The sequence below is a fragment of the Macrobrachium rosenbergii genome, chromosome 2, assembly GCF_040412425.1.
Source record: "Macrobrachium rosenbergii isolate ZJJX-2024 chromosome 2, ASM4041242v1, whole genome shotgun sequence".
Lineage (NCBI taxonomy): Eukaryota > Metazoa > Arthropoda > Malacostraca > Decapoda > Palaemonidae > Macrobrachium > Macrobrachium rosenbergii.
In genome coordinates, this window is record NC_089742.1 from 92,856,604 (window position 1) to 92,875,400 (window position 18,797).

General features: G+C 40.2%; 1 protein-coding gene across 1 annotated transcript in view; it reads left to right on the plus strand.

Moving 5' to 3' along the window:
* The window catches only part of hiw (highwire), a 1,788,684-nt gene that overhangs the window by 1,314,131 nt on the left and 455,756 nt on the right, over positions 1-18,797 (plus strand). Inside the window, 1 exon segment of the mRNA XM_067112237.1 lies at positions 9,460-9,576. Coding sequence (XP_066968338.1) covers positions 9,460-9,576 — 117 coding nt within the window.

The following is an 18,797-nucleotide window of genomic DNA, read 5'->3' on the forward strand; positions in this document are numbered from 1 at the left end:
GTACTGGCACTTCTCTCTCGCCCCATTCTTACCATATCAATGTTGCGTACTATTGTTTCACACTCAGGCTCAATCCGTCCATCTCCCCAATCCTGTTTTACCTCACACTCAGGCTCAATCTGTCCCTTAAGGGTTAAGGTATACTGTATTTGGTGTTTGAACTGTTAAAATAGGTAGTTATAAGCATTTCTAGAGGGGTATACCAACTTATTGTGGATTTCAGCATATCACGGGTGGTTGTGGTCCCTAACCTCTCGAATACTGTAGGTCGACTGTATATGTGTAAACTTCAAAAAATTTTACAAAACCACCCTCCAATGGGTGGCAATGCTACATGGGCTAAGGAAATGTTGGTGACACTGCCTACACTCAAAGAGACTAAGAAAGGGTTTTGGGGTGTGGTAGGCCATGGAAAGTTTCTGTTATGGGGGTGGGAGGGGAGTCGGAAGGCTGAGGCCCATGGGAGAGGAGGGGCAGTAAGGCTGTTTAGAGACAGATTCACGCAGAAAAAGGTAAATTGCCAGGGAAGAAGTTTCACCAGCGGTGGGGTGGTGGGGGATGTAGTATTGGATGGTTGGAGAGAAGGGTTAGGCAGGCATTTGACTTCGTTTGAGCTTTTTTTTTTGTTTGTTCCAACATGATTATGAACCTACTCTTCAATATATGGAGTACTCACGCTAAGCAAGCGTTAGCTGTCACTGAATCATCTCAAAAAACAAAATATTAATGTTTAGGCTGACAGTTGCCAGCAACCTGGGTTGACCTGACCCATCCATTGTGTTTACAACTGCATGTGCTTTCACATGCTCAGTGAATCTTCTCCAATTTTCTTTGTGCTTTTTTTTTGTGTCTTTAGGGTGTGCATGCCCTGCATGCGCTTAGCATCAGGTCATGGCCCCACAAGTGTTTCTCCCTTCGACATTAACATATGCAGTGCTTTTTTGTGTTTTTAAATTTGTTTTTGTCCCACAGTTTTTCTCAGGAAAAAAAGTAGTTCGTACCTGTGCTGAGGAGCGCAAATCAGGTGGCATCCTCCATTGTATGTAGCAAGTGGTAGTGTGGCATCCACATGTACCAGTGAATTTTCCTTTGCTTTTAGCTGGTGGGCTACTGTGACTGTCCAAAGAACAAGTGTTTTACCTTCGAGTCCCTCTGAGTGATTTTCGTTTTCAAAGTTGTGTCAGGCGCCCCTTTGTTCTCTCCCATGATACTGTGTGGTACCCACGTCTTTTCACCCCCCTCCCTTGCCAGTGCTCGTTTTGGCGGTGATGGAAGATCACCTTATACCTGATTTTAGGCGGTGATCGGGCAGAGGTAAACTCTGAAGTAAATTTGTGTCTCACGTCCCCCATTGCTGTAGACCCGCATTCTTTGTGTTTTTTTGGGTTGTGGATGATAGTGCACATGTGATGAATGTGTGGGGTGGCTCACCCTGATGGTGTCTCTACATGAAGAGAGGCTGTAGAAGGGCAGTCCCTACAGGGAATCAACTCTTAGCCCATCTACATGCCCTCCAGTTTCACGATGGAGGGAGGCTGGAACATCTTTTGGGAAGGTTCGAGAATCCAATATGGTGGCCCACTTGAGTTTCCCTTGGGCAATCCCTTCCCCGCAACTTCCTCCGATTTCGACATGCAGGGGAGTGGTAGGTAGAGCAGTCTCAACCTACAACTTGGTTGAGGCCCCTTCAGTGGGTTGCACCTCCACAGAAGATTACAATTTACAGGAGCAATGTCAGTAGAGGGATCCCTCCCTCCAGAAGGAGGAATAAAGGCGTCATATACAATCAGTTGTAGCCCAAGAAGCCTATTCTAGAGTACTTTCAATTGCGTTTTGAATAAAAAACAAATTCTAGAAGTCTACTCTATAGTAATTACTGAACAAACAGTCTTTAAACCAATAGATAGAAATCTATGTAGATGTTATTTGTTTGCAAAAATAATTTAATTTCTTTTTGTAAATTTTAATTTTTGCCATCAGAGAAAAAACTGCCTTTTCAATCGCTCTAGATATGATAACAGATTCTATACCATTATTCTGGCAGGCCTAGGCCTATGTGTATGTGAAATTTTAGTGAAGTTAGTAGTTGGAAGTTATGTAAGTCCTTTTGTAAAGTACAGTCTTTTAAAGTTTGAGCAGCTTGACCATTGGCTAATGATTCATGGTGTTAATTGGACAGTGGTTTTATGGTGTTCTTGCCTCTAGTATCATGTTGAAAAGTTCCATTAGTAAATTTTGAAGTTATTGTCGTGAATGAACTACAGTGAATTTTGGTGAAATATTTCATACTCACATTGTCGATTACCAGACTTGGCTATGGACAAAATTTAAAGATTTTTTCATTATTTACCATTTCTGTTGTTTTTATAATAGCCACTTTCCTTTTTTTAAAAATGTGTTATAAAGACTTATTGCCTTAGTCTGTATCATCAAATAGGTAAGTTTTATATTCTGTGTCCATACCAAGCAATCTTTCCATATCATTATTTGGCTCAGCTATTTTCTTTTTTGATAATTGTGAAATTGAAGCTAACATATTTACAGCATCACAAATTTGCACCATCTCCTTTAAGATTATGAAGATATTCAAATAAAAAAGTCCTGACTCATGTGCCATGGTCATTACAGGGATTCTGCCTCCCTATTGAGTTATGTTGAGTTTTGTATCCCTAGTTATTGCTTTGTCTTCACTAAAAGCAAGAGACACACATGACTGTAAGAAGACTTGGTGGTTTGTGGAACAAATGTCAGCTTGATGTTGGACTCGCAGTTATTCACACTTGTCCATGTGCAGTATGACCGAGTTGTTGCAGTTCACTGTGATCACCCTTCATTTTGAGAGAGAGTTGTGCTGTTGATCATTAGTACTTTGGTACTGTAATAGATCAAAATTTAAAGTACAGATTCTACTGAATGCTTATTGTTATTGTACCATTATCATACTGAAAAATTGTAAGCTGAGCCTTCATAGATAGAGGATTATCTGTACTCTAGTAGCAGAAACCCAAAAGAGAAAGGCAGATTTCTTCACTGTATGTTTATCATCAACCTCAGGGTCTTGAAGAATCCTTGTTGATGTGGTGGAACACATCAACAAAATTCAGGTACTGCTACTGTGGGACGCTTGCCTGGAGAATGCTTAAAAGATGTATGATGCAGAATATGTTACAGGGAACATCAAGTATCTTGAAGTGGCTTGCTCCACTGTGCATTTGTAAAGTATTTTATTTCATTATATGTGCATTACACATGTTACCTGTTGATCTCTTGGGTGTGGTTGTACAGGAAAAGTGACTTGGTTGTGAAAATATAGTTTTGAAAAGGTGGCACAATGAGCATAAGGTACCAAGTAAGGCATTTTGCTTGCTGAAGTGCTGTATTTGGGATATTTTCCCACTTACAAGTTCCTCACACATTTTCCTGAGTTCTTCAAGCTTTCTAAAACATAATTTTTTACAACCAAAAAACTCCACTTGCTTTCCCTTAAAGATTTCAAAATTGGTTTCAGTACTCATCAGTAGATTTAAATTAACTTCATTTTTAAGGAATAAACAAACCTGCATTGGTTTCCTTGTTGACTTGTATTCTAGATCAAAGGGGGATGGGGCAGAGTAGGATTCATCTGTGTTATGAACTTTTATTGATTTGACTGTGAGTGGGTTTGACTACCAGTAGTAGTTCTACAGAGATGTCCATAAAATCTAGCTAGACAGAAATAGGGAAAGGTAGTACAAAGTTAATGTAATAAAATTTAAAAGAAAGCTTCAGGGTGAAATTATTAAGACATTCTATTCAGAAGTTTAGTACAGCATAATGATGATTCTCTTTATTTTTGCCCCTTGGAGATACAAGTATGTACAACTGAGGTGGGCCATATCTTTGGTAATCTTCACCCAAGGCTAAAGGATCTCAGGAATAGGGAATGCAGTTGTTAAAAATGTTAGGGGTAGCAATACAAATATTTACTATGCAAATTAAAGTCAGCTAATGCTGATTTAGTGCTATTACCTAGTTTTTAACACTTTACTCGAAAATTTCCTTAACATAGTGTGCCAATAAACTCCATTTGCCAAGCATCATAAACTGAACCTAATTTAGTTACATCTAACTTAATATAATCATTATCTTAAATGATTTCATGTACAAAGACTGTATATAAAGAATTGTTGGTGGTGTCATGAGGGCACATCTTAATTGAGTCTAATGAGAAGGGTGATGGACAAACTAGAGATACATCAGTGACCCCAATATTTAAATTGACCACTGATAATACAGCTGTCAATCATGGCAATACGAGGTATGTTCAATAAGTAATGAGAAAATGTAGGCGAGACACTAAATATGATTTGTTCAAAATACTACTTATGGTGAAGTACACACATATATTTTATAAAATGACAAACTGGCAGCTTTCTATATTTGTAGGTCTGAGTGCAGCATTGAACGTGGTGGAACCAATCTGATCCGGTTTGCCGATCTGTGAACACTTGTCAAAATGCAGCGAAACATGGAGCAAAGTTACGCCATCAAATTTTGTGTTAAACTTGAGAAAACCAAACAAGAAGCTTATGGAATGTGAAAGGAGGCCTATGGGAATGAACAGATGAGCCAAGCAAGTTTCTATCGGTGGTTTAACAGATTTTCTGATGGAAATGAACAGGTTAAGGATGAACCCAGATCTGGAGCACCGAAAAGTGCACTCAAGGAGGAAAACATTGAGGAAATGCAAAGGTTAGTGATGCAAGACCGTCGAATATCTGTGAGGATGCTATCTGAAGCTGATGGTATTAGTATCGGCACAGTAGAGACAGTTCTGACCAAAGAGGAGTGGAGGAGTGGTCAGTGGTGGTTCCACCAGGACAATGCCCCATGCCACAAGTCAACGCTGGTGACCACCTGGATGGCCGACAGGGGAATGAAAGTGGTACAACACCCACCCTACAATCCTGACCTAGCCCCTTGCAACTTCTTCCTGTTCCCACACATGAAAGACAGCCTCAGGGGAACCAGATTCCAGTCAACAGAGGAGCTGGAAGAGGCATCGGAAAGTTACCTGAAGGGACTACTGAAAAAGGACTTTGAGGAGGTCTTCCAGGATTGGGAGAAACGCATGCAGAAGTGTGTAGCTGCGAGAGGCAATTATTGTGAAGGAGACAAAGTTGTTTAAGCTTATGAAAATAAATAGTGTCTCTCCTGACATTTTCTTATTACTTATTGAACATACCTCGTATTCTGATGATTTGCTGTCTAAAATGGTCAATGTGACAGTCCAGACAAATGGAACGACAACAAGTGAATTAACAAATGCGCTAAACTAGTATACATAGTCGCTAACATAGTACAACTATTTAAGCATTCAATAAAAATACTGAAATAATTTCTCTCATGTGGAAAGATTGTACAAGGAATAATAAATAACAAAATAAAAAATAACCAAGAGAGAAACTAATTATGACAAATTAAGTGTATAAGTTACAGATAACCAGGACAGCTTTATGGTAAAGGTTATTGTATATGGTAGGGCTGCTGTCATCAAAATTATGAGTACTGTAATAACATGGACAAATGTTTATAACTTATTCTTGAATGCAAGTTAAGGAATTGCAAGTTACAAGTCCATGCAGATATTTTATCATTCAAAGAGACATATTTACAGTGTGACAGTGGTGTATATCGAGGACAAATTCTAAGCCATGTGACGTTAATATCCATCATGTATTAATGGGTGCCACAAAGCAGAGATGAAACCAGAAAGAGAGATAAGAAAAATCACTGTAGATGAAAATTCATTATGTTCTATATGAATAAAGGCAAAAATATTGTTATGGTGCAGAAGAATAAGTCAGTGAATGTGGATAATTCATACTTTGGACATATGGGTAGTAGGTTAATGTGGTTTTTCCTTAGCAACATTCACTTCAGGATGTAACGTCCCTGCCTACACGGGTTAGAGTAGAGTTTACCAACTCTTTTAGGAGAAGGACACTCCGAAATCAAACCAGGAGGTGGGAGGGACCTTTCAGCCTTGTAGGAAATCCTTCTAAGAGAAGGTTGTCTGAATACAAACCTTTTTACTCCAACTTTGGACTGTGTTATAGCCATTGTACCTTCCATGATCTTGGAGTTGAGCTCCCTTGCTTAAGGGAAAAAGACTGATTTTATCCTTGCTTAATGGTACACTCAGCCTGTGCCCTCTCTTGTGCTCAATTTACTACTTTTTTTGAAAAGTTTTGGGACAAGCTGATGAGAAATTAGAAGTTGCATGGTGGATTATCAGGAAAGCACCGTCCTCTTTACCTAATCTTTTCCTTCTCCTTTGCAGCTTTTTATAATTTCTCAGTCCTTTCTGAGTGCACTCCCTCAGTTGTTGTGGCTAACCTGGCAGGTTTTTTCTTTTTTTGCCTTACAAGGTGTCCCAGTTCCAACTTGTTGTCAAGGGCACCATGGTGGTGCTCTTGGGCATTGAAATGTTTGAAAGGTAGTTCTGTTTAATAGGTGTGAGAGCTATCGTTGGGAGTTTTGTGATGGGCAGAGCATGATGATTATTCTGCTGGCTTGATCCTTTAGAGGATGAAGAGGTGCAAGTAGGCTGCACTCCTTCAGCAGCACTCTTCTCTAATGCTAGCCTTTGCAACAAGAGCTCTTTTTTCATTCAGATCCAGTGTGGAGTTGCAGATCCGGTTGTGGTTGGTATTCTGGGGTCTTTGGTGCTAGACAGCCATGTATTAACCTCCATTCAAGGACAAGATCAAATGGTGTCTTGGTAATGGCCTCAAGTTGGTGAGTCAAGAGTTGCCAATGTGAAGCAAACCTGATTTAGTTGTGCCGTTGGCATGGCTTATTTAGGAATTGGCATTGCAGGTGGCTTTGGAGCCTGCTCACATCAACACAGCATCCTATCAGCAAATTGAGCACCGCTTTGTAGTCCGAGTTGGTGATGCCCAATCCCATTGCTATCTCATGGGCGGTAACTTTGAGGTATCCCATAAGTCCAGTAGGGACATCGGAGCAGACACAACAATTTCCTTGTATATGGATCAAAACAGTCCATTCCTCTGTCCTTCCTGTGAAGATAGAAAGGGTGAGCTTTAGAAGCTTCACTGCCAATGTCCTGTTAAGGCTGGGTGTTGTATTGGCAATTATGAGTTGTTCTGGCTCCAGGAAGAAAGTATTGATAGCCTCATCTCTTGAAGGATCACGTTTGGCATTGCACTTGGCCACAGCTTGAGGTAAATAGTCCTCACTCTTTGTCCCGCTGCTTCCATACTTTGTATTTTTGTGAATAGTAGTTCCTCATCCCTTTTCATTACGTGTTGGAACCCTCAGTCTTTGCGATTTTAATCTTTTTTCCAGTCTGATCCATTTTCTTTGTCAGTGCTCATGTTTGTGCTGCACTAAAGAGCACAGATCTAGTACATGCATCATCAATATTTGTTCTGTTTAGTGTTAGTCTTGTATTTTTATTCCACTTCATGTAGGCTTTCACTTCTCGTTTTCTTACTGCCCTTTCAGTACAAGTTTCAGTCAGTGTTTCTTTGAGGCAATGGGGATGTTCTGTCTCCTGTAAAGCTGGCCCATTCACCACAACATTCCATAACACCATTTATTGCATTCAATACACATTCTTAAGTTTGCACCGCACCTTTCTCAGAATACTCACATGGCCACTTTCCTGAACACATTTTTGTTTTCTTCCTTTCCATTCACGAGGTTTTCTTTGCTTACAGTACTTTGATTTTCAGTCCTGTTCTTATATCACTCCTCCATGTTTTAAAAACATCTATGACCGCTTCCTCTTATACTGTTGTTAGCAGTATAGCGAAACATATGGGCCTCCTTTTCTACACTCCTTTGTAACCTCCTTCATTAATATGATGAACAGCCAAGGAATAAGGGTAGATCCTGGATGAACACCATTATATCTCAAATTCTGATATGCTGCCACAGTCTTCACTCTAATCATGGCTGTGGTGCTGTAATGCCACTGGATAAATTGGTCATTACTTTACCCTTTGCTTTCATAATGCCCATCTTGTTATGTGTTTCAGTACCCTTGTCAAATCATTCTTAAGATTCACTTGTATGCAGTATAATTTCTCTTCAGACTGTGATTTTCCTGTTGTTGCTCTATTATAAAAAGTTCCATCTCTTACTGATTGGTCTGGCCTAATGCCAAACTAACAGCTGGTTATTTTATCTGGTTTTATCAGCCTTTCATCCATTGCTTTCTTCTGTGTTTTTATAGCATGATCAAACAATATACTGTAATTGATTCATAATTTCCACATAGTAGTGCATCCCCTTTTCCTGATTATACAAATATTGTAATTTTTTTTTTTTATAATCTTCTGGTCTTTTATTGATCAGGTTTCATAATAATCTGGGTGGCCTTCTGTTAAGACTGGTTGTCCACCTGCCTTTAGCAAATCACTTGTTATTCCTAGTCTAAAGATTTCAACTTTTCGCCCCTCCAGTGGCCTTCTTAACCTCTTCAGATGTGGAGATGTAGCAAATCACACGTTAACTTTTCACCCTCCAATGATCATCTTAACCGAACCTCTTCAGATGTTATAGTCTATTTATCATTCTGTTATTGCAACCTCCTCCAATTCATATTCATTCATTTCATTCAGATTTTCAACATGCTGCCTCTATTCTTCCATTATTCCTGTTTCTTGCTTTCATTTCTCCACTCATCATTTATACACTTTTTCCATTTTATTTTTTTTTCATCTTTTCATGTCTACTCTACTATCCTGAATATTTTCTCTCTTCCCTCTTATGCTTACTATCCTTAATATTTTCTCTTTTCCCTCCTATACTTACTGATGATGCTTTTCTCCTCTCCTCCCTATATGCATCTCTATCTTGCATCTCTGAGCTTGTTTCTGCCAGAGCATGTTCTCAATTCCACCACCATGTGTATCTATATATCCCTTCCTTTTTAAGTACTACCACGCTACTTCTGGTCTTGAATGTCCACATGTCTTATATCTAGTAATAAGATGCATTACTGTACTGTCAAAATTTTGTACTGTAACACAACCTAAATTACCTTTGCTGTGTAATTGACATGTTTAGTTATGTAATTTTCGCAGCAACTTGTAAATTATATGAGATGGATGTAGTTTGGAATAACTCATAATGACTGATCACATTCATGATCGCATAACCTGAGATGCAATTTCTGTAAAAATATGCTAGTAACACTTCATGAGCTCAAGTAAATATATGAAGGGTGGATGTTAACTTCTGGAAAAATTTACCTTTCACATTTAAAATGTGCACAGGGAGACTCATTAACCAATTGCTTGTGTGAGATTTGTACTCTTAACAATATTTATTGTGTATCTCATTTTCCAGTAGCTCAGAACTTAATTTCAAGCTCATGTTGACTTTTATTTAGTGTTTTTGTATGTCATTAACTATTTTTAAAAGTATTTTTCTTTTCTCCTGTAGAACAAACTAATACCAGTCAACAAGGATTTGACTTCACCCATGCACAAAGCAGTCCCATATTTCGACCATTCCAGCAACCAGCTTTTAGAAGTGATCCATTTGTGTTCGGTGCTATAAGTAAGTGTTTCACTTTGTTTAAACAATTTTTTTACATATTTTCTTATTTTTGCCAAATTTACTCTGACATTAATTTTAAGGCTGGTTAAAGATATTGGAGCTTCATTGTGTTTATCCAGACTCAAGAGATTAGATATATATGTGTGTGTGTATATATATATGTATGTGTGCATTTGTATTTATATGTATGTGTATGTGTGTGTATATATATATATATATATATATATATATATATATATATATATATATATATATATATATACAGTAAACCCCTGTATTCGTGGACTCACCTATTCACGGATTTCTGTATGGAACATATATACACATTATTCGCTGAAAATTCTCCCATTCACAGTATTTTTCACTGAGAAATATTCACAAATTACTGTATTTTCATCTCATTTTCATGACTAAATGCACTTTTTGTGATAAAATTATTAAAATACTCAGATAATGCTCGAATTACGATAATTCACCTTACGATAATTCGTTTCTGAAATGGGGTAAGCAGTTAATACCGATGCAACAATATTTATGATATTTTTACATTTTGCTCGGGCACAGGCAGCAACGTATAATCAGGCAGCGAGAGAAACCAAATTACAATAGACCAACTTCTTTCCCTCCATCTCTTTATCCCATCTAGTTAAAAATGTAAAAGAGAATGTTAAAAGTATTGTTAGTAACGTTATGCTCTTGCGTAAATGCGCACAGCCATAAACAGCTGACTGAAAAACTGTTGTTTTGCTTATCACCAAATTGGATAACAACAGCCGTTTTGCTTGTATTTCAACCATCGTATGATAATACACAGTTACCGTAGTTATAGTACAAATCAAGTAGAATATGACTGATATATTTTTACATTATACCGTCATTTGGTATGGATAAAAGATCGGCAAGGAAATATACTGCTAAACTTAAGCTGCACGTTATAGCTCAAGCTGAGAAAACAATGTTCAAGCTGCTAATGACTATAAATTATCGTGCATCGGCAACATGGATGAAACTTGACCTTAATTAAAATTGGAGAGGAAGTATTTTAATCAAAACTACTGAGCATGAAAGAACACATTACAGCTATTTTTACGCCTATAAATGATAAATACGTAAAACTCGTATTATGATGAAATCAAGTGAAAACAGCAAACAGAGTCTTGATTTTTTTACACAAAACAAATGCCCCCAAATGGCCAACGTCATCTTTTAACAAAAAAAAAATAGCTAAGTTAATTTCACATCCAGACATATTTAAGTTATATTTCGACTTAAAAACACTTCATATAACGAAAAATAACCTTGCCCCATATATAAATAAAGTATCTAGAGATTCATTTACGCTAACTAGAAGCAAGAAAAGCGCTCTGAACCGAGTTAAATGAAGCAAAATAAACTTACCGCATAATCAGTTTCCGAACCAAATCATTGATCGCTATGATCGCAATTTGTAATACAAAAGCATTATAAGAATATATACAATATGACTGGATACAGTGAATTAAGGCATAACATTTTAAAAGATCCATGGAAAAGATGCATATTCATTATGTTGATGTATGTATAATACAGTATGTGAATATAGAGTACAGTATAATGTGGGCTAGTCTACTGAATATGTGCACAGTATATCATAGTGTAGGGTAAGCTAATTCTTGTTTGTTATTCAATTTCTCTTTGTATTGAATTACTAAAAGTCATTCTGCATGAACCTCCAGAATTAGCTGATATTAATAATTACTATACCATGTATGTATAAAGTATACTTTATAGTGTAGGGTAGGTTATCATATATGTATATGTTGCACGCAGATAGTGAAACCAGGCATTTCGCAAACTGCCTGAAATTTCAGGTAGATAGCAAAATGCACTTAGGGACATTTGATCACCCCAGGGGCTAGTACTAAACATGGCAAAACAGTGACTTACCTACACTGTTCTGCCGTGTTTAGTACTAGCCCCTGGGGTCAAATGTATTTTGCCATGTTTAGTACTAGACCCTGAGGGATCAAATGTCCTTAAGTGCATCTTGCTATCTACCTGTAACATATATATACAATATATGGGTGTATATATGTGTATATATATAGATAGATATTTAGATATAAATTTCACAGATTTGTGCAATTTATCTATATCTACACACACACACACACACATATATATATATATATATATATATATATATATATATATATATATATATATATATATATATATATATATATATATATATATATATATATATATATATATATATATATATATATATATATATATATATATATATATATATATATATACATATATATATATATATATATATATATATATATATATATATATATATATATATATATATATATATATATATATACACACACACACATACATACGCTTAGAAAATCACAGTAGATGCACTTGACTTCAGTGTATAAGTGAATCCATGAGTAAAATGACAAGCAGAAGTTCAGTACCAAGCTCTTTCACATTTATTAACGCATCGTCGTGTGTGTGTGCCTAGACGATGCGTTAATAGATGTGAAAGTGCTTGGTACTGAACTTCTGCCTGTCATTTTTATATATACAGTATATATATCTACATACATGTGTGTGATAGATAGATAGATAGATATAAATTGCACAAATTTTTGCTATTCATATCTAAATATCTATCTATATACACATATATACACCCATATACTTTATATGTATGTTACAGGTAGATAGCAAGATGCACTTAAGGACATGTGATCCCTCAGGGTCTAGTACTATATATATATATATATATATATATATATATATATATATATATATATATATATATATATATATATATATTCATGATTTTACCATGTAATACTGTATGTATATTCTCCTATAATTTTGATATATGTACTCCTTCATTTATCATGTATTATGTGTAATGATAATAATTATTGAAATATCATATGTAGGATGATATTAGATCTCAAAAGAATTAAAAATTTCTTTCCTGATAAAAGCATAGTAGCAGAAGGGAGAGATTCAAGTTTAAGACCAGGTGTGTCATCTGTCACCAGTTAGGATCTAGCGAAGGGTTTATTTCACTTCAGCTGTCATCAGTTAAGATAAAGCGCGTTGTGTTTGGTTTTTCACTTTGTTTTAATTCACGCGATGACAGGTCGGGAATAACAATTACTATCTGTTTGATCATGTCGAGGTTTCTGTATAAGCTTTGTTTTGTATGAGAAGAAGACATTTATTTTTGAGAGTAAGACCTCATGGCAGTTGCGTCATGTTTAATGTTACATACATGGCTCTGGTCATGTGTGCAATTTTGAGTTTAAGATCTCATGATCGATTGCTTCATGTATTGTCCGTTGGGTTCAAAACGGTTTGCCAGAAGTTATGTCATCTTCCTTATTCTAGAAGTTTCTTTTGTGTCTCGTCCCCAAAATGCCTTAATGACGCCACTTGAGTATTTCATGTGCTAATGGGATCCTTAGATTAATTCATATTGATTCTGATTTTGGAGACCGACCAGTATCGTTCTCTCTCTCTCTCTCTCTCTCTCTCTCTCTCTCTCTCTCTCTCTCTCTGTATTTCATCAAAAGAGAGGAATAGTAACGTAAAAGATTTGTGGTCACTGGTATTAAGTAGTTTTTGAGATCTGAATTTAGTAAAAATTATTTAGTTTGTAATGGCACCCGTTAAAAAAGTGTGTTTGTTCATGACACTTACCTGCCAGATATATATATATAGCTGTATTTCTCCGAAATCCGACAGAATTTCAAAACTCGCGGCACACGCAGTGTGGCCAGGTGGTTAGTACTCATTCCCGCCGCTGGGAGGCGGGAATCGGGAACCATTCCCATTTTCTATTCAGATTTTCTCTGTTTTGGTACTGTTAACATCTGTTACAGTACCTCCGCCTCTGGATTTCGTTAACTTGCTTATTCCCACTTAAGTATTCTCTTGACTTTTGGTTTTGATTCTTGACTGTGGATTGGCACACGTTTTTTCTGGATTGTTGTGGATTTTGCTTATGACCTCTCTTTAACTATGTCTGGTTCTAGTTCTGCTAGTTTCCGTGTATGTTGTATGAGTGATTGTAAGGTGAGGCTAATTATAAATTTTGAATTTAGACCCTCACTCTGTTTGTTTGATGTGTAGGGGCATGTTTGTCTTATAGATGATCGATGTAAGGAGTGTGAACCTTTATCGGATGCGAGCTGGAAGTCTTATGATTCTTTATGTTCGCAAGTTGGAGCGTGACAGGGTTAGGAGGTCTTCCTCCAGGAGTGTGTGCAAGAGTCAGGTTATTTCCTCTCCTGATAATCCCAACGTAGTTGATGTTGCACCTGTCCCTGTAGTTTTGCCTTCGGCCCTGATATTGTGTCTGTGGAGGGTTCGGCCCTGGCGCAGATCATGAGTTCTATCCGTACTTGCGCCGAGAACAAAGTGACTTCTCTCCAAAGTGCTGTGAAGTGTAGTGCTCCCCAGTGTTGTGGAGGGGCGTCAGATCGCCCCATAATGCTTCTAGGCCTGGACCGCTGTCAGACTCCCAGGACTCAGGGAGAAGGCATGTCGAAGCCGCAAGAAGGTTACGGGGCTTCCCACCGATCTGACGCCCTTCGGCAGTTCCTGTTGTCGCTTCCCAGGCTGCCAGAGATCGTGCTTTAGCGCGCGCATTCTCAAGGACTGCTTTTTCGTCCTCCGAGGCGCCCTCCCGCGCACAAAGGGGTGGAGTTCTCGTAAGGACTCTCGTCCTCTCAAGAGGAGTCGTGTTCAAGAGGACGCTGCTCGTCAGTCTTCTTGAATCGGCTAGCTATTTTGATGCCTTTCCACCGCAGAAGAAGTCTAGGATTTCGTCTGATGAGGATGTTTCGGAGCGCCCCAGCCGCTCTATGGAGAGAACCTTTCTTGCTCCTGTGAGGAAGAAGAAGCGCCCTCGCCCATCGTCTTCCCATAGGATTGTCTCTCCTCCCAGACAGGATTCTTCGCCTGCTAAGAAGATTTTGTTGGAGATGCAGCAAGACAGTTGTCTTCTCTTATTGCTGAGAAGGACTCTGCTCCTCGCCGTCGCAAAAGGACTTGACTTTGCCTGTCAAGAGATCAAGGAAGTCTCCTTCTCCTGCTCCGCGTTCTAACCTCCTTCTCCTGTTTCGTCGCCTTGTCGTCCTGTTAGCTCTCTTGCTCCTCTTCGTGACGTTTCGTCAACAGGACGCTCGCGAGCTTCTTCCCCGTGACGCCGGGCCGCTCTTCAGGACGCTTCTGTTCAGGGACGCCGTCGGGGACGCTCTTCCATTTTTGGGCGTGACGCCTGTGACGACGCTCTTCAGGACGCTCTCAAGACGCTCCGCTGACGTTCCTTCGAGTTGCTCTTCAGGACGTTCGGAGCATTCTGTTTCTTCTGAGAAAAGGAGATCCCTTCTTCGATTGGACCTCAAGGCCTTCGCTCCCCCTAAAGTGTTGGGTGACTCGTTTTGCTTCTCCGGCTGTGGCGGGAGAGGTTTCCGCCGATTGGATCCTGCTGAAGTCGAGCTCTGGACGTCTTCTTCCTCTTCTTCGACTACCAAGTTTTGACCAGTTTGCTTAAGGACTTGTTAAGGGGACAAGTTTAAGCCTTCGGCTCCTCTTTCTCCTCCTTCTCAGCTAGCTTCCTCCAAAGCTAGGAGAGCTCCTGGTTTTTTGAAGATGACTTCTTCTTTGGCACACCAAGAGGGCTTTCAAGAAAGTCAACATGTGGATGGAGGAACGGAAGTCCCATGGCAAGACCTCTTTCGCTGTGCCTCCGTCTAAGCTTTCAGGCAAGGCTGGTATGTGGTATGAGACGGGGAGAAGATCTCAGCCCTAGAGTTCCTTCCTCTTCTCAAGGGGATTTTACCAGTCTTGTCACGCCTCCCGTGAGGTCTCATCTGCCTACTGCTAAGGTTTCTTGGACCTTGTCAGAGACCGACCACCATCTCAAAGGTCTCTTCCGCAGTTCATGGAGGTGTTTAATTTCTTGGACTGGTGCTTGGGAGCCTTGGATCTTAAGCTTCGAAGCTCGGACTCTATTACTTTGGGGGAACTCTCTAGTGTCCTTAACTGTATGGACAAGGCAGTTAGGGATGGATCTGAAGAGCTGGCGTCTCACTTTGGTACGGGCCTCTTAAAGAAGAGGGCCTTGTTTTGTGACTTCACTGCTAAGTCTGTCTCTCCTTCGCAAAGGGCAGAATTATTGTTCGCCCCTTGTCCAACCATCTGTTTCCCCAGTCCTTGATTCGGGACATTTCCGCTAGTCTTAAGGAGAAGGCCACGCAAGACCTGTTGGCTCATTCTTCTAGACGTCCTCCAGCTCCTTCTTCTTCTTCGTCTGCTTCAGTTTTGTCATCCAGGAAGAAGAAGCCCTTTCGTGGAGGAACTTCTTCCTCTAGATCGTCTCCATGAGAAGAGGTTTTACCAGAGGAGCGGCCCCTCTAAAACCTAGGGGAAAAAGTGACTTCTTTCACCTCCAGACACCTGTAGGAGCCAGGCTTTTTATTTTACGGAAGCCTGGAGAACAAGTGAAGGATCATGGTCTCTAACTGTCTTAGAGAAAGGTTACAAGATCCCCTTTCTCATGTTTCCCACCCCTTGCACGTCGCCCAGGATCTGTCGCTGGTCTTACCACCGAGAGAAGCAACAGATTCTTTTGGACCTCCTGGAGCAGTTGTTAGAAAAAGAGCCGTGGAACAAGTTCTGAAGTTGGATTCTCCGAAGGGTTCTACAACAGGCTTTTCTTAGTCCCAAACAGTCGGGAGAGTGGAGACCGGTCCTAGATGTAAGCGTCTTGAATCGTTTTTATTTCAAAGGACAGATTCAAGATGGAAACGCCTCAGACGGTTCTAGGGGCCTTAAGACCAGGGGACTGGATGGTCTCTCTGGACTTACAAGATCATTTCCATGTTCCCATTCATCCTCAATCAAGGAAGTACCTGAGATTTGTGCTGGGGGACGAAGTCTTCCAGTTCAGAGCTCTCTGCTTCGGTTTGTGCACTGGCTCCCATGATCTTCACGGTGATCATGAAAAACGTTGCCAGGTGGCTTCACCTGGCGGGTGTTCGGGTGTCATTCTATAGAAGTTAGAGACGACTGGCTCATACGAGCCTCTTCTCGGGAGAAGTGTCTGGAGGACCTGACTTTCACACTGAATTTGACGAAGTCCTTGGGACTTCTTGTGAACCGAGAAAAGTCCCATCTGATCCCGACGCAGTCCATCGTCTATCTGGGGATTCAGATGGATTCAGTGGCTTTTCGAGCTTTTCCATCCCAGAACGGCAACGGCTTTGCTTAAGCAAAGTTTCGTCCTTTCTAGGGAAAGAAACATGCTCGGTGAGGGAATGGATGAGTTTGCTGGGACCATTTCCTCGCTGGAGAAGTTTGTTTCCTGGGGAGGCTCCATCTCAGACCTCTCCAGTTTTTCTTGGCGGAGAACTGGAGGACTAGGAGAATCTGGAAGAGATTTTGACGATATCTCCTTCTGTCAAGGATCATCTGAAGTGGTGGTTCGACCCCTTGAAGCTTGCAGAAGGGGTTTCTCTTCGCCTTCAGAGCCCCGACCTAGTGTTGAAGAAAATCGCGCGTCCAGGGAAGGATGGGGAGCAACACTAGGAGGGGAGGAAGTGTCAGGCACCTGGAGAGGGGAACAGGTGTCCTGGCACATAAACCTCAAGGAATTGGGTGCCATCTTTCTGGCTCTTCAATTCTTGAAGCCCAAGTGGCAGGCAGAATTGTCCAGGTCAATTCGGACAATACCACAGCTCTAGCGCACCTCAAAAACAGGGGTACTGATCTCGAAATTCCCTGTTCATCCTTTTGAGGAGATCCTGCTCTGGACTCATGCTCAAGGGTCACTATTCTCACGAGGTTCATTGCGGGAGTGGAGAATATTCGAGCAGACCTTCTCAGTCGGCAAAATCAGCTGCTGGAAAATTTGGAGTGGACTCTTCACAAGGAGGTATGTTTAGAGTTGTGGAGAATTTGGGGACGTCCTCTAGTGGACCTCTTTGCCACGTCCAGGACGGCAAGACTTCCCCTTTATTGCTCTCCTGTCCTAGACCCAGGAGCGTTAGCCATAGACGCCCTCCTCTGGGACTGGAAAGGACTCGACCTTCACGCTTTCCCTCCCTTCAAGATTCTGGGAGAAGTGATAAGGAAGTTTGCAACGTCAGAAGGAGCAAGGATGACTCTAATAGCCCCCTTCTGGCCAGCAGCGGATTGGTTTCCAGAGACCCTGTCCTTCCTAGTGGATTTTCCAAGAACGATTCCATTGAGGGTGGACCTTCTCAAACAGCCGCATTTCAAGAGGTTCCACAAAACCTCTCCGCTCTGAGTCTGACTGCGTTCAGACTATCTCAAATTTGGCCAGAGCAAGAGGCTTTTCGAGATCTGTGGCAAAGGCCATCGCTAATGCCAGGAGACCTTCTTTCAACTGCTTTTGGATCTGTACCAGTACAAGTGGTCTGTTTTTAGAAGATGGTGCAGGAGTAAAGGAGTTTCCTCGTCCACGACCTCTGTACCACAAATAGCTGACTTCCTTTTTATCTGAGGCATAAGAATAAACTGGCAGTCTCGACGATCAAAGGGCTATAGAAGTATGTTATCGGCAGTTTTTAGACACAGAGGCCTGAACTTGTGCGATAACAAGGATCTTCACGATCTATTAAGATCCTTCGAGACTGTCAAAATTCCTCAACTCAGGACACCTTCTTGGAATCTGGATGTTGTCCTGAAGTTTCTTATGTCTAGTAATTTTGAACCTCTGTCTTCGGCTTCCCTCAAAAACGTGACGAGGAAAGCTGTCTTCCTAACAGCTCTATGCACAGCTAAGAGGATCAGTGAGGTGCAGGCTCTTAGCAAACATATGGCTTTAGGGGTCCTAATGCTGTATGCTCCTAAATCCTTTGTTCTTAGCCAAGAACGAGAATCCTTCAAACCCTTGGCCCAAATCTTTTGAAATCAAAGGTTTGTGAAATATGACAAGAGTCAGAAAGAGTCTTGTGTCCTGTCAGGGCTCTTAAGTTCTTATTTTAGCCAAGACCAAGAATATTAGAGGCTCATCGGACAATCTGTGGTGTTCGGTGAAGAGACCTGATCTTCCCATGTCCAAGAATGCCTTAGCATTCTTTTTAAGAAGTGTTATTCGAGAGGCTCATTCCTCCTGCTTAGAAGGTGACATGAGACTTTTGAAAGCAAAAGCTCATGAAGTTAGAGCTATC